The sequence below is a fragment of the Oncorhynchus clarkii genome, chromosome 22, assembly GCF_045791955.1.
Source record: "Oncorhynchus clarkii lewisi isolate Uvic-CL-2024 chromosome 22, UVic_Ocla_1.0, whole genome shotgun sequence".
NCBI classification, from domain to species: Eukaryota; Metazoa; Chordata; class Actinopteri; order Salmoniformes; family Salmonidae; genus Oncorhynchus; species Oncorhynchus clarkii.
In genome coordinates, this window is record NC_092168.1 from 50,145,938 (window position 1) to 50,167,702 (window position 21,765).

At 47.1% G+C, this 21,765-nt stretch overlaps 1 protein-coding gene across 6 annotated transcripts; it reads right to left on the reverse strand.

The window, feature by feature from the left end:
• Positions 1 to 3,973: 3,973 nt before the first annotated feature.
• Positions 3,974 to 21,460, reverse strand: LOC139380992 (protein kinase, AMP-activated, gamma 3b non-catalytic subunit). 6 transcript variants are annotated; one of them, XM_071124213.1, is made up of 13 exons: positions 21,256 to 21,460; positions 19,865 to 19,901; positions 18,596 to 18,702; positions 18,228 to 18,309; positions 17,015 to 17,073; positions 16,544 to 16,589; positions 14,776 to 14,830; positions 14,540 to 14,666; positions 14,171 to 14,336; positions 13,113 to 13,150; positions 12,848 to 12,994; positions 11,003 to 11,096; positions 3,974 to 4,240 (listed from the first exon to the last, which is right to left on the reverse strand). In XM_071124213.1, exons 1-13 carry the CDS (start codon positions 21,271 to 21,273, stop codon positions 4,203 to 4,205), a joined length of 1,014 nt encoding a protein of 337 aa, XP_070980314.1. In that variant the 5' UTR covers positions 21,274 to 21,460; the 3' UTR covers positions 3,974 to 4,202. The 6 variants fall into 6 exon arrangements, 2 of the variants coding, with proteins under 2 accessions (XP_070980314.1, XP_070980315.1); XM_071124214.1 differs by having other exon boundaries at positions 18,596 to 18,708; positions 21,256 to 21,405; XR_011628493.1 differs by having other exon boundaries at positions 3,993 to 4,240; positions 10,906 to 11,096; positions 12,848 to 12,946; positions 21,256 to 21,433.
• Between the last annotated feature and the right edge of the window lie 305 nt (positions 21,461 to 21,765).

Here is a 21,765-nt window from a genome sequence, read left to right on the forward strand (position 1 = left end):
TCAGCCTAATGCTTGGTGTGTTTACCAAAACACACGGTCTCAGCCTAATGCTTGGTTTATCTACCAAAACACACGGTCTCAGCCTAATGCTTGGTTTATCTACCAAAACACACGGTCTCAGCCTAATGCTTGGTGTGTTTACCAAAACACACGGTCTCAGCCTAATGCTTGGTGTGTTTACCAAAACACACGGCCTCAGCCTAATGCTTGGTGTGCTTACCAAAACACACGGTCTCAGCCTAATGCTTGGTGTGTTTACCAAAACACACGGTCTCAGCCTAATGCTTGGTGTGTTTACCAAAACACACGGCCTCAGCCTAATGCTTGGTGTGTTTACCAAAACACACGGTCTCAGCCTAATGCTTGGTGTGTTTACCAAAACACCCGGTCTCAGCCTAATGCTTGGTGTGTTTACCAAAACACACGGTCTTAGCCTAATGCTTGTAATAAACACTAGATATTCAGAGGTAACAATTTATTACATTTAATTCAGTAGAATGTGAAATCAGTATTGACCACATTAAAGCTTTTTTACACAGGTTTCCGTAATGTCAACCTAGAATTAATTCTCAGTTGTATCTTTTACATACCTTTTCGGCTGACTGGTTTACAATGGATGACTGCAACTGTGTAATTGAATATTGCATAAAGAACAAATAAGATGTAAGGCAGAAACAAATATAATACTAATGAATAAATACTAATGACTACTGCAAACGATTTGTACGCTTTACGTTCCTGAGGTAGAGAGAGACTCAACACCACTACAAAATTAACCGGTCCAATTGTTATGAATATTGCTATGACAATCCAATTGTTATGAATATTGCTATGACAATCCAATTGTTATGAATATTGCTATGACAATCCAATTGTTATGAATATTGCTATGACAATCCAATTGTTATGAATATTGCTATGACAATCCAATTGTTATGAATATTGCTATGACAATCCAATTGTAAGGCCATTTTAATTTCAGTTTAGTTACATGTTTAATGTTTGTCTTGAAATACTTTACATTGATCCAAGTATTACACTTTTTTAAAACGTTTACATTTCAAGACTTATGAGGCACAGACAGTAGCATCCAGGTCAGGGGGTAGGTAGGGTCAGGGGTTAGGTAGGGTCAGGGGTAGGCAGGGTCAGGGGTTAGGCAGGGTCAGGGGTTAGGTAGGGTCAGGGGGTAGGCAGGGTCAGGGGTTAGGTAGGGTAAGTGGGTAGGCAGGGTCAGGGGGTAGGCAGGGTCAGGGGGTAGGCAGGGTCAGGGGGTAGGCAGGGTCAGGGGTTAGGTAGGGTCAGGGGGTAGGCAGGGTCAGGGGTTAGGTAGGGTAAGTGGGTAGGCAGGGTCAGGGGGTAGGCAGGGTCAGGGGGTAGACAGGATAAAGAGGGGTATATATCTGTGCAGCAGGCGAGGCCAGGGTCAGGGTGTAGGTAAGATCATAGTTGAGGCTCCTTCTTCATCAGGAGACTCCTGTCCTGGCAGCCTCAAGTCCTGACAGACTGCTGTCCTTCCTGGCAGACTGCTGTCCTTCCTGACAGACTGCTGTCCTTCCTGGCAGACTGCTGTCCTTCCTGGCAGACTGCTGTCCTTCCTGGCAGACACCCTCCCACTCACCCCCCCAAACACCTTTCTGTTTCTACTGTTCCCAAATAAAATGTTCTTCCCACTAAGGTTGAAAAGATTTGGTATCAGATCCTCAAAAAAATGTATCCAGCTGCATCATTGAGAGCATCTTGACTGACTGCATCACTGCTTGGTACGGTAAGTGCATCCCCGTGGACCGCATGGCGCTACAGATGGTGGTGCGGACAGCCCAGTACAGCGCTGGGGTCGAGTTCCTTTCCATTCAGTACCTCCATATCAAAACGGTGGGAAAGGAAGACCTGGAAATATGTCTAAGACTCAAGCAACTGTTCTCTCTGCTACCGAATGGCAAGAGGTACCGGAGCGCCAAGTCTGATACCAACAGGCTCCTGAACATCTTCTACCCCCAAGCCATCAGACTGCTGAACAGCTTCTACCCCCAAGCCATCAGACTGCTGAACAGCTTCTACCCCCAAGCCATCAGACTGCTGAACACCTTCTACCCCCAAGCCATCAGACTGCTGAACAGCTTCTACCCCCAAGCCATCAGACTGCTGAACACCTTCTACCCCAAAGCCATCAGACTGCTGAACACCTTCTATCCCCAAGCCATCAGACTCCTGAACATCTAACAGAAATGACCTACAAGGACCCTTTTATTGAATTATTGCAGTGACTCTATGCTCTATGACTCTACACTCAAAAGGACTCTACACTCACACTGAGACCCCAGCACACATTTGCTCACAAACACATTCATACTGACTCTACACATATGCACGCACACACACTCCACACCATAGAATCATCATATACGCTGCTGCTACTCTGTTTATCAGATATCCTGATATCTAGTCTCCTTACCCCTATATATATATATATATCTATCTCCATCACTCCAGTATCCCTGTACATTGTTAATATGGTACTGACCCTGTACATAGTCACCTGACCCCTATACATATCTACCTCCATCACTCCAGTATCCCTGTACATTGTTAATATGGTACTGGACCTATTAATTAAAGACGACATAATTAATAATTTATGGACAAGAAGAACATTATTTAAAGATGCATAATATTTACAGTAGTGGTCAAATGTTTAGACACAACCTACTCATTCAAGTTATGGTATACAGAAGATAGCCCTATTTAGTAAAAGACCAAGTTCGTATTATGGCAAGAACAGCTAAAATAAGCAAAGAGAAATGACAGTCCATCATTACTTTAAGACATGAAAGTCAGTCAATACAGAACATTTCAAGAACTTTGAAAGTTTCTTCAAGTGAAGTCGCAAAAACAATCAAGTGCTATGATGAAACTGGCTCTCATGAGGAAAGGAAGACCCAGAGTTACCTCTGCTGCAGAGGATAAGTTCAGTAGAGTTAACTGCACCTCAGATTGCAGCCCAAATAAATACTTCACAGAGTTCAAGTAACAGACACATCTCAATATCAACTGTTCAGAGGAGTCTGCTTGAATCAGGCCATGGTCAAATTGCTGCAAAGAGACCGCTACTAAAGGACACCAATAAGAAAAATAGACTTTTTTGGGCCAAGAAACATGAGCAATGGATATTGGAACGGTGTAAATTTGTCCTTTGGTCTGATGAGTTCAAATTTGAGGTTTTTGGTTCCAACCGCCATGTCTTTTTGAGACAGAGTAGGTGAACGGATGATCTCCGCATGTGAATTTCCCACCGTGAAGCATGGAGGAGGAGGTGTGATGGTGATGGGGTGCTTTGCTGGTGACACTGTCAGTGATTTATTTAGAATTCAAGGCACACTTAACCAGCATGGCTACCACAGCATTCTGCAGCGATACACCTCCCATCTGGTTTGTGCTTAGTGGGATTATCATTGGTTTTTCAACAGGACAATGACCCAAAACACACCTCCAGGCTGTGTAAGGGCTATTTGACCAAAAAGGAGAGTGATGGAGTGCTGCATCGGATGACCTGGCCTCCACAATCACCCGACCTCAACCCAATTGAGATAGTTTGGGATGAGTTCGAACGCAGAGTTAAGGAAAAGCAGCAAACAAGCGCTCAGCATAAGTGGGAACTCCTTCAAGACTGTTGAAAAAGCATTCCAGGCAAAACTGGTTGAGAGAATGCCAAGAGTGTGCAAAGCTGCCATCAAGGCAAAGGGAGGCTACTTTGAAGAATCTCAAAATATAAAATATATTTTGATTTGTTTAACACTTTTTTTGGTTACTACATGATTCCATATGTGTTATTTAATAGTTTTTGATGTCTTCACTGTTATTCTACAATGTAGCAAATAGTACACAATAAAGAAAAACCTTAAATGAGTAGGTGTGTCCAAACTATTGACTGGTACTGTATATATATATATATATATATATATATAAAAAAATATATATATAAAAATAAATAATAGTTTTGAACGGGATAGGAGAGATTTTATAAAATGTACATTATTAAAAAAAATAATGTATACAAACAAGTACTAAACAAACACAAGTATGAATATAAAAATATGAAAGTATTGGTGTTATCCTGCAGAAAATAATAAACCTTTTAAAAAGCATTTTAAAGTTACCGAGCAAAATCAAAAAAATATTTACAGAGTTTCTGTCTTCATTCATTATTAGTGTCCCAATTTGTCTTGAGCTCTTCGTGAAATCTCTGTAAAAAGAAGCAGATCAACAAATCATTATTTTTGACAGAGACTTTACAAAAATCAAGCATGTCTGTTTTCACCTCCAATATGAAGATGTGTTGTCTTAAATGGTTTCATTTTTTGTCCTTGTTTCATTTTATGCAGTTCGGCAGCTCAGAAACATCAAAGACAAAGATGCTGTTTTCATGATCAAAACAAACGCTGTGCAAACAAGAAGAAATGGGTCAAGCAGATTGGTTTACTGCAGTCACCTTTCACACAGAACTGATTGACAACAGTCTGCCTCTCACACAGAGCTGACTGACAACAGCCTCCCTCTCACACAGAGCTTACTGACTACAGCCTCCCTCTCACACAGAGCTGACTGACAACAGCCTCCCTCTCACACAGAGCTGACTGACAACAGCCTCCCTCTCACACAGAGCTGACTGGCAACAGCCTCCCTCTCACACAGAGCTGACTGACAACAGCCTCCCTCTCACACAGAGCTGACTGACTACAGCCTCCCTCTCACACAGAACTGATTGACAACAGCCTCCCTCTCACACAGAGCTGACTGACAACAGCCTCCCTCTCACACAGAGCTGACTGACAACAGCCTCCCTCTCACACAGAGCTGACTGACAACAGCCTCCTCTCACACAGAGGCTGCCAATTCGCACCCTATTTAATACATAGTGCAAGGTAAGGTCCTAGATAGCATTAAACGTATCTTATAAAAAACGATCAATCTTCACATAATCACTAGTTAATTACGCATGGTTGATGATATTACTAGTTTATCTAGCTTGTCCTGCGTTGCATATAATCGATGCGGTGCCTGTTAATTTATCATCGAATCACAGCCTACTTCGCCAAACGGGGGATAATTTAACAAAAACGCATTCGCGAAAAAAAGCACAATCGTTGCACGAATGTACCTAACCATAAACACCAATGCCTTTCTTTAAATCAATACACAGAAGTATATATTTTTCAACCTGCATATTTAGTTAAAAGAAATCCAGGTTAGCAGGCAATATTAAACTAGGGAAATTGTGTCCCTTCTCTTGCACGCAGTCAGGGTATATGCAACCGTTTGGGCCACCTGGCTCATTGCGAACTAATTTGCCAGACTTTTACGTAATTATGACATAACATTGAAGGTTGTGCCACGTAACAGGAATATTTAGACTTAGGGATGCCACCCGTTAGATAAAATACCGAACGGTTCCGTATTTCACTGAAAGAATAAACGTTTTGTTTTCGAAATGATGGTTTCCAGATTTGACCATATTAATGACCAAAGGCTCCTATTTCTGTGTTTATTAAATTATAATTAAGTCTTATGATTTGATATTTGATAAAGCAGTCTGACTGAGCGGTGGTAGGCAGCAGCAGGCTCGTAAGCATTGATTCAAACTTTCCTGTGTTTGCCAGCAGCTCTTCGCTGTGCTTGAAGCACCGCTCTGTTTATGACTTCAAGCCTATCAACTCCCGAGATTAGACTGGCAATACTAAAGTACCTATTAGAACATCCAATAGTCAAAGGTATATGAAATACAAATGGTATAGAGAGAAATAGTCCTATAATTTCTATAATAACTACAACCTAAAACTTCTTAACTGGGAATATTGAAGAACTGGGAATTTTGAACCACCAGCTTTCATATGTTCTCATGTTCTGAGCAAGGAACTTAAACATATTACACTTCTACTTTCTTCTCCAACACTTTGTTTTTGCATTATTTAAACCAAATTGAACATGTTTCATTATTTATTTGAGACTAAATAGATTTTATGTATTATATTAAGTTAAAATTAAAGTGTTCATTGTTCATTCAGTATTGTTGTAATTGTCATTATTACAAAAAACACAGCCAAAATTGATTGTTTTTTTTTGCGGGGCGTATTGACCGAAGTGAACTGATTTGAAGACAACGAGCAATGACCTCATTGTGCACCAATAATATTAGCGAAGTTTCGTTGATTGACTGTATTTCTGCCCAATGATCTTCTTGAAATCTAGCTATATATATATATATATATATATATATAAAATAAAAATAAAATATATATATATAAATCATCCGATTAATCGGTATCTGCTTTTTTTTTCCTCCAATAAATCGGTATCGGCGTTGAAAAATCAGAATCGATCGACCTCTAGTCTGGTCAGAGACTGCCCATTCGACCTCTAGTCTGGTCAGAGACCGCCCATTCGACCTCTAGTCTGGTCAGAGACCGCCCATTCAATCTCTACTCTGGTCAGAGGCCACCCATTCGACCTCTACTCTGGTCAGAGACCGCCCATTGGACCTCTAGTCTGGTCAGAGGCCGCCCATTCAACCTCTAGTCTGGTCAGAGACCGCCCATTCGACCTCTAGTCTGGTCAGAGGCCGCCCATTCAACCTCTACTCTGGTCAGAGGCCGCCCATTCGACCTCTAGTCTGGTCAGAGGCCGCCCATTCAACCTCTAGTCTGGTCAGAGACCGCCCATTCGACCTCTACTCTGGTCAGAGGCCGCCCATTCGACTTCTACTCTGGTCAGAGACCGCCCATTGGACCTCTAGTCTGGTCAGAGACCGCCCATTCGACCTCTAGTCTGGTCAGAGGCCGCCCATTCGACCTCTAGTCTGGTCAGAGACCGCCCATTCGACCGCTAGTCTGGTCAGAGGCCGCCCATTCGACCTCTAGTCTGGTCAGATACCGCCCATTCTACCTCTACTCCAGACAGAGACCGCTGCACCGCCCATTCTACCTCTACTCTGGTCAGAGACCGCTGCACCGCCCGTTCTACCTCTACTCTGGTCAGAGACCGCTGCACCGCCCGTTCTACCTCTACTCTGGTCAGAGACCTCTGCACCGCCCATTCTACCTCTACTCTGGTCAGAGACCTCTGCACCGCCCATTCTACCTCTACTCTGGTCAGAGACCGCTGCACCGCCCGTTCTACCTCTACTCTGGTCAGAGACCGCTGCACCGCCCATTCTACCTCTACTCCAGACAGAGACCGCTGCACCGCCCATTCTACCTCTACTCTGGTCAGAGACCGCCCATTCTACCTCTACTCTGGTCAGAGACCGCCCATTCGACCTCTAGTCTGGTCAGATACCCGCCCATTCGACCTCTAGTCTAGTCAGAGACCGCCCATTCGACCTCTAGTCTGGTCAGAGACCGCTGCACCGCCCATTCTACCTCTACTCTGGTCAGAGACCTCTGCACCGCCCATTCTACCTCTACTCTGGTCAGAGACCGCTCCACCGCCCATTCTACCTCTACTCTGGTCAGAGGCCGCCCATTCGACCTCTAGTCTAGTCAGAGGCCGCCCATTCGACCTCTAGTCTGGTCAGAGACCGCCCATTCGACCTCTAGTCTGGTCAGAGACCGCCCATTCGACCTCTAGTCTGGTCAGATACCCGCCCATTCGACCTCTAGTCTAGTCAGAGACCGCCCATTCGACCTCTAGTCTGGTCAGAGACCCGCCCATTCGACCTCTAGTCTAGTCAGAGGCCGCCCATTCGACCTCTAGTCTGGTCAGAGACCGCCCATTCGACCTCTAGTCTGGTCAGAGACCGCCCATTCGACCTCTAGTCTGGTCAGATACCCGCCCATTCGACCTCTAGTCTAGTCAGAGACCGCCCATTCGACCTCTAGTCTGGTCAGAGACCCGCCCATTCGACCTCTAGTCTGGTCAGATACCCGCCCATTCGACCTCTAGTCTAGTCAGATACCGCCCATTCGACCTCTAGTCTGGTCAGAGACCCGCCCATTCGACCTCTAGTCTAGTCAGAGGCCGCCCATTCGACCTCTAGTCTGGTCAGAGACCGCCCATTCTACCTCTAGTCTGGTCAGAGACCGCCCATTCTACCTCTACTCTGGTCAGAGACCGCCCATTCTACCTCTACTCTGGTCAGAGACCGCCCATTCTACCTCTACTCTGGTCAGAGACCGCCCATTCGACCTCTAGTCTGGTCAGAGACCGCCCATTCTACCTCTACTCTGGTCAGAGACCGCCCATTCTACCTCTAGTCTGGTCAGAGACCGCCCATTCGAGCTCTAGTCTGGTCAGAGGCCGCCCATTCGACCTCTACTCTGGTCAGAGACAGCCCATTTGACCTCTAGTCTGGTCAGAGGCCACCCATTCGACCTCTAGTCTGGTCAGAGACCGCCCATTCAACCTCTAGTCTGGTCAGAGATTGCCCATTCGACCTCTAGTCTGGTCAGAGATTGCCCATTCGACCTCTAGTCTGGTCAGAGACCCGCCCATTCGACCTCTAGTCTGGTCAGAGATTGCCCATTCGAACTCTACTCTGGTCAGAGTCCGCCCATTCGACCTATAGTCTAGTCAGAGGCCGCCCATTCGACCTCTAGTCTGGTCAGAGATTGCCCATTCGAACTCTACTCTGGTCAGAGTCCGCCCATTCGACCTATAGTCTAGTCAGAGGCCGCCCATTCGACCTCTAGTCTGGTCAGAGACCGCCCATTCGACCTCTAGTCTGGTCAGAGACCCGCCCATTCGACCTCTAGTCTAGTCAGAGACCGCCCATTCGACCTCTAGTCTGGTCAGAGACCCGCCCATTCGACCTCTAGTCTAGTCAGAGGCCGCCCATTCGACCTCTAGTCTGGTCAGAGACCGCCCATTCGACCTCTAGTCTGGTCAGAGACCGCCCATTCGACCTCTAGTCTAGTCAGAGACCGCCCATTCGACCTCTAGTCTGGTCAGAGACCCGCCCATTCGACCTCTAGTCTAGTCAGAGGCCGCCCATTCGACCTCTAGTCTGGTCAGAGACCCGCCCATTCGACCTCTACTCTGGTCAGAGACCGCCCATTCTACCTCTACTCTGGTCAGAGACCGCTGCACCGCCCATTCTACCTCTACTCTGGTCAGAGACCGCTGCACTGCCCATTCTACCTCTACTCTGGTCAGAGACCGCTCCACCACCCATTCTACCTCTACTCATGTCAGAGACCGCCCATTCTACCTCTACTCTGGTCAGAGACCGCTGCACCGCCCATTCTACCTCTACTCTGGTCAGAGACCGCTGACACCGCCCATTCTACCTCTACTCTGGTCAGAGACCGCTGCACCGCCCATTCGATCTCTACTCTGGTCAGAGACCGCCCATACGACCTCTACTCTGGTCAGAGACCACCCATTCGACCTCTAGTCTGGTCAGAGACCACCCATTCGACCTCTACTCTGGTCAGAGACCAACCATTCGACCTCTAGTCTGGTCAGAGACCGCCCATTCTACCTCTATTCTGGTCAGAGACCGCCCATTCGAGCTCTAGTCTGGTCAGAGGCCGCCCATTCGACCTCTAGTCTGGTCAGAGGCCGCCCATTCGACCTCTAGTCTGGTCAGAGGCCGCCCATTCGACCTCTAGTCTGGTCAGAGACCGCCCATTCGACCTCTAGTCTGGTCAGAGATTGCCCATTCGACCTCTAGTCTGGTCAGAGATTGCCCATTCGACCTCTAGTCTGGTCAGAGACCCGCCCATTCGACCTCTAGTCTGGTCAGAGATTGCCCATTCGACCTCTACTCTGGTCAGAGTCCGCCCATTCGACCTATAGTCTAGTCAGAGGCCGCCCATTCGACCTCTACTCTGGTCAGAGTCCGCCCATTCGACCTCTAGTCTGGTCAGAGACCGCCCATTCGACCTCTAGTCTGGTCAGAGACCCGCCCATTCGACCTCTAGTCTAGTCAGAGACTGCCCATTCGACCTCTAGTCTGGTCAGAGACCCGCCCATTCGACCTCTAGTCTAGTCAGAGGCCGCCCATTCGACCTCTAGTCTGGTCAGAGACCGCCCATTCGACCTCTAGTCTGGTCAGAGACCGCCCATTCGACCTCTACTCTGGTCAGAGGCCGCCCATTCGACCTCTACTCTGGTCAGGCCACAGTGAGGAGCATGATGAGCCAAGGCAGAGTGATTCGATGACAGATGCTGGAAAAATTATTGAGCAAGAATCATCAAGTTCTGTAGATTCTTGGGTTTGAAAGAATTGTCCCACAGGCCAACAGGACAGCAGGCGGACAGGGCAGCAGGCGGACAGGGCAGACAGGCGGACAGGGCAGCAGGCGGACAGGGCAGCAGGCGGACAGGGCAGCAGGCGGACAGGGCAGCAGGCGGACAGGTCAACAAGCCAAGCAGGCAAGCAGGGAAGAAAGAAGGGAGGAGGGGAGTGGAAAGGAGGGGAGAGGAGAGGAGGTGGCAGGGAGGAGAGGAGGGGAGAAGAGGGGATGAGGCGAGAGGAGAAGGGAAAAGGAGGGAAGAGGGGAGTGGAAAGGAGGGGAGAGGAGGGGAGAGGAGAGGCTAGAGGAGAGGTGAAGAGGGGAGAGGAGAGAGGAGGAGGGGAGAGGGGAGGAAGCGAGGGGAGGCGAGAGGAAAGGGGGGAGGGGAAAGGAGGGGAGGGGAGGGGAGAGGCTAGAGGAGAGGGGAGGAGGGGAGAGGGAAGGGGAGAGGGGAAAGGAGGGGAGGGGAAAGGAGGGGAGGGGAGAGGAGAGGCTAGAGGAGAGGTGAAGAGGGGAGAGGAGAGGGGAGAAGGGGAGAGTAGAGGAGAGGAGGAAGCGAGGGGAGGCGAGACAAGACAGGGCAAGGCAGGAAAGGACAGGGCAAGGCAGGACAGGACAGGGCAGGACTAGCAAGGCAGGACAGGACTAGAGGGCGACCGACAGCCAGTGGGCTTACCTGAGGTTGGGGCTGGGGAGGGGCTGGGAGGTGGTGGGTAGTGATAGATGGACCCCCCAACCCACAGTCAGGTGCTAAGAGAAAAGGGCATCAATACCTGCCGGGGTCAAGACCAGGGCCTGGAGGAGGTCAGAGAGCGAGACGATCCCCCCCACCACGTCATCTTTATCGACCAGCACGAGACGGTGGACCTGGGAGGAAGAGGAGAGAGGGTGAACCTGGGAGAAAGAGGAGCGAGAGAGGGTGAACCTGGGAGGAAGAGGAGAGAGGGTGAACCTGGAGGAAGAGGAGAGAGAGTGAACCTGGAGGAAGAGGAGAGAGGGTGAACCTGGGAGCAAGAGGAGAGAGGGTGAACCTGGGAGGAAGAGGAGAGAGGGTGAACCTGGAGGAAGAGGAGAGAGGGTGAACCTGGGAGAAAGAGGAGCGAGGGTGAACCTGGGAGGAAGAGGAGAGAGGGTGAACCTGGAGGAAGAGGAGAGAGGGTGAACCTGGAGGAAGAGGAGAGAGGGTGAACCTGGGAGGAAGAGGAGAGAGGGTGAACCTGGGAGGAAGAGGAGAGAGGGTGAACCTGGGAGGAAGAGGAGTGAGGGTGAACCTGGGAGGAAGAGGAGCGAGGGTGAACCTGGAGGAAGAGGAGAAAGGGTTGACCTGGGAGGAAGAGGAACGAGGGTGAACCTGGGAGGAAGAGGAGAGAGGGTGAACCTGGGAGGAAGAGGAGAGAGTGTGAATCTGGAGGAATAGTAGAGAGGGTGAACCTGGAGGAAGAGGAGAGAGGGTGGATGAAGAAGAGAGCGTGTGGAAGAAGACGGCAAATTGCACCCTATGTAGTTTATTACTTTGGACCAGAGTCAATATGTATACTACTGTACTATATTATACTACTGTACTAGACTATACTACTGTACTATAATATACTACTGTACTATATTATACTACTGTACTAGACTATACTACTGTACTATAAAATACTACTGTACTATATTATACTACTGTACTAGACTATACTACTGTACTATAATATACTACTGTACTATATTATACTACTGTACTAGACTATACTACTGTACTACACTATACTACTGTACTAGACTATACTACTGTACTATAATATACTACCGTACTATAATATACTACTGCACTGTACTATACTACTGTACTAGACTATACTACTGTACTAGACTATACTACAGTACTATACTACTGTACTATAATATACTACCGTACTGTACTATACTACTGTACTACACTATACTGCTGTACTATAATATACTACTGTACTATACTATACTACTGTACTATAATATACTACTGTACTAGACTATACTACTGTACTAGACTATACTACAGTACTATACTACTGCACTATACTATACTACTGTACTATAATATACTACCGTACTGTACTATACTACTGTACTATAATATACTGTTGTACTATACTATATTACTGTACTACACTATACTACTGTACTACACTATACTGTTGTACTATACTATACTACTGTACTATAATATACTACTGTACTATACTGCTGTACTATAATATATTACTGTACTATACTACAGTATTTTACTATACTACTGTACTATACACTGCTATACTACTGTACTATACTGTACTACTATACTATACTACTGTACTATACTGTACTACTATACTATACTACTGTATTATACTATGCTATACTACTGTACTATACGGTACTACTATACTATACTACTGTACTATACTATACTACTGTACTATACTACTGTACTATGCTACTGTACTTTACTGTACTACTATACTCTAATTCTGTACTATACTATGCTATACTACTGTACTATACTACTATATACAGGACGGTGACAGGAGGGACACAGCGGGGACAGTACACCACGACCAGCAGGGAAACAACTTCAGTAAAGTACTACACTAAATATAACTTAAAGTAGTCTTTACCTCTGCCTTAGCAATACGATCGATGATAGTCTCCAGAGTCTCGTGAGGGTAACACTTCAGCACCCCGTCCACACAGCAGGCCCTGCTACTGATCGCCTCCTGCATGGTCATGTTCAGGTTATTGTAGTTCTTCTGAGCGGCCAGATTCTACAGCAACACAGGGAGGTGGGGGGGAGGGGGGAACATCCAAGGAACATTTCCCATGTGAATCATTTGCATGCTGTTTTCCTTCTCAATGCAGAGTTATTGACATGGTGCCACTTACAATCACATCAAACCTGGAGTACAGGGCCTTGATTTTCCCTGAAAACAGAAGACATACAGATAAGGCTGGCGTTCAAACTAGGGCTAAAGGGTTAACCCTAGCATCAGGCATTTCAACTAGGGCTAAAGGGCTAACGCTAGCATTAGGCATGTAAACTAGGGCTAAAGGGCTAACGCTAGCATTAGGCATGTAAACTAGGGCTAAAGGGCTAACGCTAGCATCAGGCATTTCAACTAGGGCTAAAGGGCTAACCCTAGCATTAGGCATGTAAACTAGGGCTAAAGGGCTAACCCTAGCATTAGGCATTTCAACTAGGGCTAAAGGGCTAACGCTAGCATTAGGCATGTAAACTAGGGCTAAAGGGCTAACCCTAGCATCAGGCATTTCAACTAGGGCTAAAGAGCTAACGCTAGCATTAGGCATGTAAACTAGGGCTAAAGGGCTAACGCTAGCATTAGGCATGTAAACTAGGGATAAAGGGCTAACCCTAGCATTAGGCATTTAAACTAGGGCTAAAGGGCTAACGCTAGCATTAGGCATTTAAACTAGGGCTAAAGGGCTAACGCTAGCATTAGGCATGTAAACTAGGGCTAAAGGGCTAACCCTAGCATTAGGCATTTAAACTAGGGCTAAAGGGCTAACGCTAGCATTAGGCATTTAAACTAGGGCTAAAGGGCTAACGCTAGCATTAGGCATTTAAACTAGGGCTAAAGGGCTAACCTTAGCATTAGGCATTTAAACTAGGGCTAAAGAGCTAACCCTAGCATAAGGATTCAAACTAGGGCTAAAGGGCTAACCCTAGCATAAGGCATTTAAACTAGGGCTAAAGGGCTAACCCTAGCATTTGTCATTCAAACTAAAGCTAAAGAGCTAACCCTGGCATTTGTCGTTCAAACTAAAGCTAAAGAGCTAACCCTAGCATTTGTCTTTCAAACTAAAGCTAAAGAGCTAACCCTAGCATGTGGCATCGTAAAACAAAATAGCTCTAATTTTCCTAAATGTTAGTGGGAGTAAATGTTAAAGGTGTTTTCATCACTGAGGTGAAACCAGACACATACCCTCCTCATTGACCACTGGCAGAGCGGAAACCCTCCGCTGTACGAAGATGGCCAGGGCGTCGTACACCGTGTCTGTCTCCCGGACAGTAGCAATCTGTTTAAATGTTCCAATGTCCACCTCCTCAATTCTCTTCTGGAGGTACCGAGGCTTCGGGATCATGGTGCCCTGGGAGGAAAGAATGGCAGCAGAAAAAGGCAGCAGAAAAAGTTTCTAGCCTAGTCCCAGATCAGTTTGAGATGTCCTGTCAACTCCTATATGGTCCTTGTCACAATGGCCATAGAAATTGGAAAGATATGTCAAAAAACAGATCTGGAACCAGGCTATCAAGTGTCCAGAATCATTACATGTTGTTTATCAGAGGTTCTCACAAAGATATGCAGGAACTTGAGGATGCGTTTGTGGGTGAGGATGTGCAGGACGTTGCCAGAATCTGGGTCGATCACAGGCAGCCGATGGATCTTATACTTCAGCAGAGAATAGATGGCATCAAAAAGGCTGTAGAGAACAAGAGACGGGTTGTCCTGACAACGGCTTAGGAGTTAGCGAGACGGTACAAAGAAATGTGGGGACTAGGGGCTCGAGAAGGTACGGCACCGCTAGTTACCTGGAGTCAGGTGTGATACTGATCAGAGTATGGTTGGAGTACTTCAGCAATTCCTCTGGATCATGCAGCAGGAAGAAACACACAGAGAGAGAGAATGTAAACAAGACTTTTAATCAATCAAATGTATTTCATAAAGCCTTCTTTATATTACAGCAATTGTTTCAAAGTGGTTTTATGGATACCTAGACTAAAACCCCAAGGGGATTCCATGGTGCCATCTATTTCTAGGTAGCTACAGGTTAACAGTCACCTCTACAGGTCTCTAGTCACCTCTACAGGTCTACAGTCACCTCTACAGGTCTACAGTCACCTCTACAGGTCTCTAGTCACCTCCACAGGTCTACAGTCACCTCTACAGGTCTACAGTCACCTCTACAGGTCTACAGTCACCTCTACAGGTCTCTAGTCACCTCCACAGGTCTACAGTCACCTCTACAGGTCTACAGTCACCTCTACAGGTCTACAGTCACCTCTACAGGTCTACAGTCACCTCTACAGGTCTCTAGTCACCTCTACAGGTATACAGTCACCTCTACAGGTATACAGTCACCTCCACAGGTCTACAGTCACCTCTACAGGTCTACAGTCACCTCTACAGGTCTCTAGTCACCTCTACAGTCACCTCTACAGGTTTATAGTCACCTCTACAGTCACCTCTACAGGTTTATAGTCACCTCTACAGGTTTATAGTCACCTCTACAGGTCTACAGTCACCTCTACAGGTCTACAGTCACCTCTACAGGTATACAGTCACCTCTACAGGTATACAGTCACCTCTACAGGTATACAGTCACCTCTACAGGTCTACAGTCACCTCTACAGGTATACAGTCACCTCTACAGGTATACAGTCACCTCCACAGGTCTACAGTCACCTCCACAGGTCTACAGTCACCTCTACAGGTCTACAGTCACCTCTACATGTCTACAGTCACCTCTACAGGTATACAGTCACATCTCAGGTATACAGTCACCTCCACAGGTCTACAGTCACCTCTACAGGTCTACAGTCACCTCTACAGGTCTACAGTCACCTCTACAGGTCTACAGTCACCTCTACAGGTCTACAGTCACCTCTACAGGTATACAGTCACCTCTACAGGTATACAGTCACCTCCACAGGTCTACAGTCACCTCTACAGGTCTACAGTCACCTCTACAGGTCTCTAGTCACCTCTACAGTCACCTCTACAGGTTTATAGTCACCTCTACAGTCACCTCTACAGGTTTATAGTCACCTCTACAGGTTTATAGTCACCTCTACAGGTCTACAGTCACCTCTACAGGTCTACAGTCACCTCTACAGGTATACAGTCACCTCTACAGGTATACAGTCACCTCTACAGGTATACAGTCACCTCTACAGGTCTACAGTCACCTCTACAGGTATACAGTCACCTCTACAGGTATACAGTCACCTCCACAGGTCTACAGTCACCTCCACAGGTCTACAGTCACCTCTACAGGTCTACAGTCACCTCTACATGTCTACAGTCACCTCTACAGGTATACAGTCACATCTCAGGTATACAGTCACCTCCACAGGTCTACAGTCACCTCTACAGGTCTACAGTCACCTCTACAGGTCTCTAGTCACATCTACAGGTTTCTAGTCACCTCTACAGTCACCTCTACAGGTCTACAGTCACACCTACAGGTCTCTAGTCACATCTACAGGTCTCTAGTCACCTCTACAGGTCTCTAGTCACCTCTACAGGTCTCTAGTCACCTCTACAGGTTTATAGTCACCTCTACAGGTTTATAGTCACCTCTACAGTCTTCTATCTTGTGCTCCTCCAGTTCGTAGATCTCTACCTGGAAGACACAAGTGTACAGCAGGAGGTTTATCTCTCCAGGAACAGGGTTGGAGTTTAAACCTACAGGAGGGTCTCTCTCCAGGAACAGGGTTGGAGTTAAAACCTACAGGAGGGTCTCTCTCCAGGAACAGGGTTGGAGTTAAAATCTCCAGGAGGGTATGTCTCCAGGGACAGGGCTGGAGTTAAAATCTCCAGGAGGGTATCTCTCCAGGAACAGGGTTAGAGAGCCCTGGTATATCGTGTGAGACACACATATATACCATACAACACAGCGGTATACTGTGTAAGACTAGTGTCTAGTGAGACATTAGCAGGGTCCTATATAACTTCTACTTCTGTGGTCCTGCATTACGATGAGCTTCCTGCTTTGTACTCCAGCTCCAGTCATCTGGATGCCAGGTCCAACAACAACAGATCACTCACCAGAGGAGACTGCCAATACCGGTGGAGAATGTTGATAAAGTCTGTGATGGTCAGCATACCTGGAAGGATACAGGGAAAGAACGAAGCTTTAAATGGGACTAAACTATGTTGTAGGTAGACAGACACAGACAGACAGACAGACAGAGACAGACAGACAGACAGACAGACAGACAGACAGACAGACAGACAGACAGACAGACAGAGACAGACAGACAGACAGACAGACAGACAGGTTCAATCATCTGGTGAGCTCCTGTATGAGGGCCCGGTGACATTCTCAGTGGTGTAGCTGTGTATAAATAACCACAGAAAGGGTGCAGGGGATTATAGGATTCTTTCCCAGACGACACCCTATTCCCTATATAGTACACTTCTTTGACGAGGGAACAGGGTGCCGTTTGGGATGCAGAATAGAGGACAGGTCCCACTAGACACTGGAGCTCAGGTGCTGTACTATAGTTAGATCTCTGGCACCAAATTCTGCAGAGGAGATGGATCTGGCTCTAACCCAGAAAACAGCCCAAGGCTAAGGTCCAAATGGAATCCCATTCCCTATATAGTGTGCAGGGCCCCTGGTCAAAAGTAGTGCACTAACGTAGGGAATACGGTGTCATTTTGGGATGCAGCCTAATCCAGAAACCAGACCAGCCGGGTGGGAAGGGTGGAACGGACCCGGCCCACTTGCCTTTCAAAGGTTTCTTGAAAGGCCACCCAGCAGTGACCCAGCATGGAGCCAGCATTGGTCTAGCTAATTGATGATCTGCATTTAATCATATCAACACCCCTGTTTATAACCCTCCCAGAGACAAGGAGGGATGTTTAGTAGCCTCATAAGGGATTTATATATTTATAAAATACTTATTCACAGGAAACACAGTTAGACGTGAGTACAGAGAGACGTGTAACCAAAACCGCAGAATACGCCGCACACATACACAGCAGTAACTTACACCTTTTCAAACCATCCGGCACTTACTTTATGGTTCCACTAGCTACGGTCTAATTTCAGGGACCCTAACCTCTGAACCCAGACAGTCGCCTAGCTGATCCCCAAGCAGGGGAAGCGGAGCTGGGTTGTTGGGGTTTGAGAGGAATGCTGCATTGATATTACAGGGTGTCTGTCTGTAATCGGAGTCTAAACTCATAGCTGACCCATTGGACTTTAAAGGTTAGATGCCAGATTGGGAAATGCTCGGGTTCCAGGTTACCTTACCTACAAAACACTGCAGCTTGTTATCCCACAGCGGCGCCGCCCGAACACCGTTCGCCACCAGAGCAAAGAAAGCTTTTTTTACCTGAAACACACACAAAAAAACACAGAAACTGTGATACTCTGGTCGCGTTGGGTGTCTGGTCGCTCATTGTTGCAAAGACATTTCACCGCTTCCCATTTAAGACAAAAAAAAAAGTTTTATGACCTATTAAATAAACAATTTATAAAAATATCTGACATTTAGCAGACGATTCTATCCAATGTAACTCACAGACATACGTGCGTACGGGTGGTGCCTCTGGGAATTAAACCCACGAAAAAACATTGCAGTGTTGAAGTTGAGCTTTTTTGGGGGAGGTTGAATGTACCTGCAAGGTGGTGTCGAAGATGACCAGTTTGGAGCTGGTAGGAATGGCGTCGTAGCAGCAGTGGTTCCTCATGAACTTGGTGTAGACATTGGCATCTGGGGCCGAGGCTGGGGCTGCAGGGAGGAGGAACAGGGGTGGAGCACCCTGCCACAGGTCCGTCAGTGTCCTGACACAGGGCTTCTCTAACCTCACCCCGAAAAAAACTTAACCCCCCCCCCCCCATGGATTTGATCCATTCCAGAGCCAGTATGTCAACAAATCGTCAAGCCCTAGGTTATGTTAATCAGGTAGTTCAGGGTTAGAACAAAAAACTGTGCAACCTGGGTAGGTCCCAGAGAAGAGGATTCAGAACCACTGTCCTAACACACTCTCAAGAGAGGCTTTTTCACACTACCGAGCCAAACCGAACCAGGCCAAGCCAAACCGAACCAGGCCAAGCCAAACCAAGGTGTACTGAACTGGCCTGGTTGGTTACACATCCACCGTAGCAGCTGGATCCATGCTGAAGAAGGACAATGTGAAATTTGAGTGGAGCCAGGACAGGTCGGTTCTGTCGGCACGGTAGAGCCAGGACAGGTCGGTTCTGTCGGCACGGTAGAGCCAGGACAGGTTGGTTCTGTCGGCACGGTAGAACCAGGACAGGTCGGTTCTGTCGGCCTGGTAGAACCAGGACAGGTCGGTTCTGTCAGCACGGTAGAGCCAGGATAGGTTGGTTCTGTCAGCACGGTAGAGCCAGGACAGGTTGGTTCTGTCAGCACGGTAGAGCAAGGACAGGTTGGTTCTGTCGGCACGGTAGAGCCAGGACAGGTTGGTTCTGTCAGCACGGTAGAGCAAGGACAGGTTGGTTCTGTCGGCACGGTAGAGCCAGGACAGGTTGGTTCTGTCAGCACGGTAGAGCAAGGACAGGTTGGTTCTGTCGGCACGGTAGAGCCAGGACAGGTTGGTTCTGTCAGCACGGTAGAGCAAGGACAGGTTGGTTCTGTCGGCACGGTAGAGCCAGGACAGGTTGGTTCTGTCAGCACGGTAGAGCAAGGACAGGTTGGTTCTGTCGGCACGGTAGAGCCAGGACAGGTTGGTTCTGTCAGCACGGTAGAGCAAGGACAGGTTGGTTCTGTCAGCACGGTAGTGTGAAAAGGTCTGTCTGGTATAGCAGCAATACAACAATATGGATACAACAAACACACACACACACACACACACACACACACACACACACACACACACACACACACACTAAACACACACACACACTAAACACATGAGAGTTACCTATCTCCTTCATAGTGAGACCATCCATGAAGGGGACCTGCACAAAGACAGAAGATTCTATAATTACTTGTTCTTCAACTCCCTATGCGTGTCTGTGTGAGTTTCACGTCATTTGAGTTACATTTCTGGGTTGAAGATGCAAATCTGCATATCTGATGGGCACAGAATATCTCACAGTAGAGCTCACAGAATATCTCACAGTAGAGCTCACAGAATATCTCACAGTAGAGCTCACAGAATATCTCACAGTAGAGCTCACAGAATATCTCACAGTAGAGCTCACAGAATATCTCACAGTAGAGCTCACAGAATATCTCACAGTAGAGCTCACAGAATATCTCACAGTAGAGCTCACAGAATATCTCACAGTAGAGCTCACATAATATCTCACAGTAGAGCTCACAGAATATCTCACAGTAGAGCTCACAGAATATCTCACAGTAGAGCTCACAGAATATCTCACAGTAGAGCTCACAGAATATCTCACAGCAGAGCTCACAGAGAGTAGATCTCACAGAGTAGAACTCACAGAGTAGATCTCACAGACATTACCCAGTCATTAAAAACATAGATACATGGGTTTTAAGTAAGAAGCAACATAACAGTGACTTATTTATATAGATGTGCAATACTGTGATATGTACTGCATGTACTGTATGCCAACTCATATGGTGTGTTGTAAGGACATACATTGTGCTTAGTTTAACCGTAAAGCAGTCAGGTGTGAGGGTTGCCACACAGGGCCAGGAAGCTAAATACAAAACAAGAGCTTGTCAACACTGTCAACAGAATGCCTTGACACATATCAAGCAGGGACTGAGAGCTACAAACAAAAGGAATGTATTGAGGTAGAACGACACAGGGTCTTAGCAACAGCTAACTGTTAGCTAACAGCTAAGACATTTAGAGCCCGTTCCAGTTCTCTGAACTATGTCCCCCCAAAAAAATTAATGTTGTTCTCGTTTCAACCTCATCGAACTAGATTTTCATATAAACCTTGTCTTCTTCTGCTCTGAGGCAAGCCAATGTCTCCATGAAAAGGGTGAGAGAAAAATGTGTGAAGTATTTGGCTTCGCAGCTTGCAATTCTCTGGAGACCGGGATTGTGACGCTTGGCACTTCTACACTTGAGGTTACAAGATGTAGGCTACGGTATCAACGTTGACAAGATTTCATAACGTGCTAACAGTTCAACAACAACAACAACAAGTATATCTATTTACAACAGTCTACTGTACTGGTGTCGTCTACAACTGTAGATTCTCACAGTGAAGCAGTCTTCAGTTCCTAACCATCCATGTAGGCGTGCAGCAGTCGTAAAACCTGTTTAACACACAACACAACAACATGCTTCAGGAGGACAGGTGAGAATGTTCTGCTTCATTGCCTTACCTCATGGGAAGACTCCATGGCTCTGAGGCTGAAGAGAGGAGAGGCTGGGCTGGACAGAGGGAGAGGAGTGGACGGAGCAGGCTGAGAGAGAGAGACGGTTTTACTGGGGCTGCTCGTGTCACCTCCTGAGCATGATCCAACTGTGCTCCAGTCCCTGAGAGCAGCGGGGACTAAATTGGGAGCGAGGGAGCGGACTGTTGCATGAGGGGGAATAGTCTGTCAGAGGGAAGGGGGGAGATAGAGGGAGATGTGTGTGTGTGTGTGTGTGTGTGTGTGTGTGTGTGTGTGTGTGTGTGTGTGTGTGTGTGTGTGTGTGTGTGTGTGTGTGTGTGTGTGTGTGTGTGTGTGTGTGTGTGTGTGTGTGTGTGTGTGTACAGGGTTAGCAGCAGGCAAGGAGATCAGTGCTGCTGAGACAGGCAAGGAGATCAGTGCTGCTGAGACAGGCAAGGAGATCAGTGCTGCTGAGACAGGCAAGGAGATCAGTGCTGCTGAGACAGGCAAGGAGATCAG

Bases quoted from the DNA above. Each gene is read 5' to 3' on its own strand.
- LOC139380992 (XM_071124214.1), bottom strand. The intron at 18,709-19,864 runs GTAACTCTCATG...TCCTCCCTGCAG, and splicing joins TCTCACTATGAAGGAGATAG to CCCCAGCCTCGGCCCCAGAT. The intron at 4,241-11,002 runs GTATTGATGCCC...TTCTTTTTACAG, and splicing joins CCTGGTCTTGACCCCGGCAG to AGATTTCACGAAGAGCTCAA.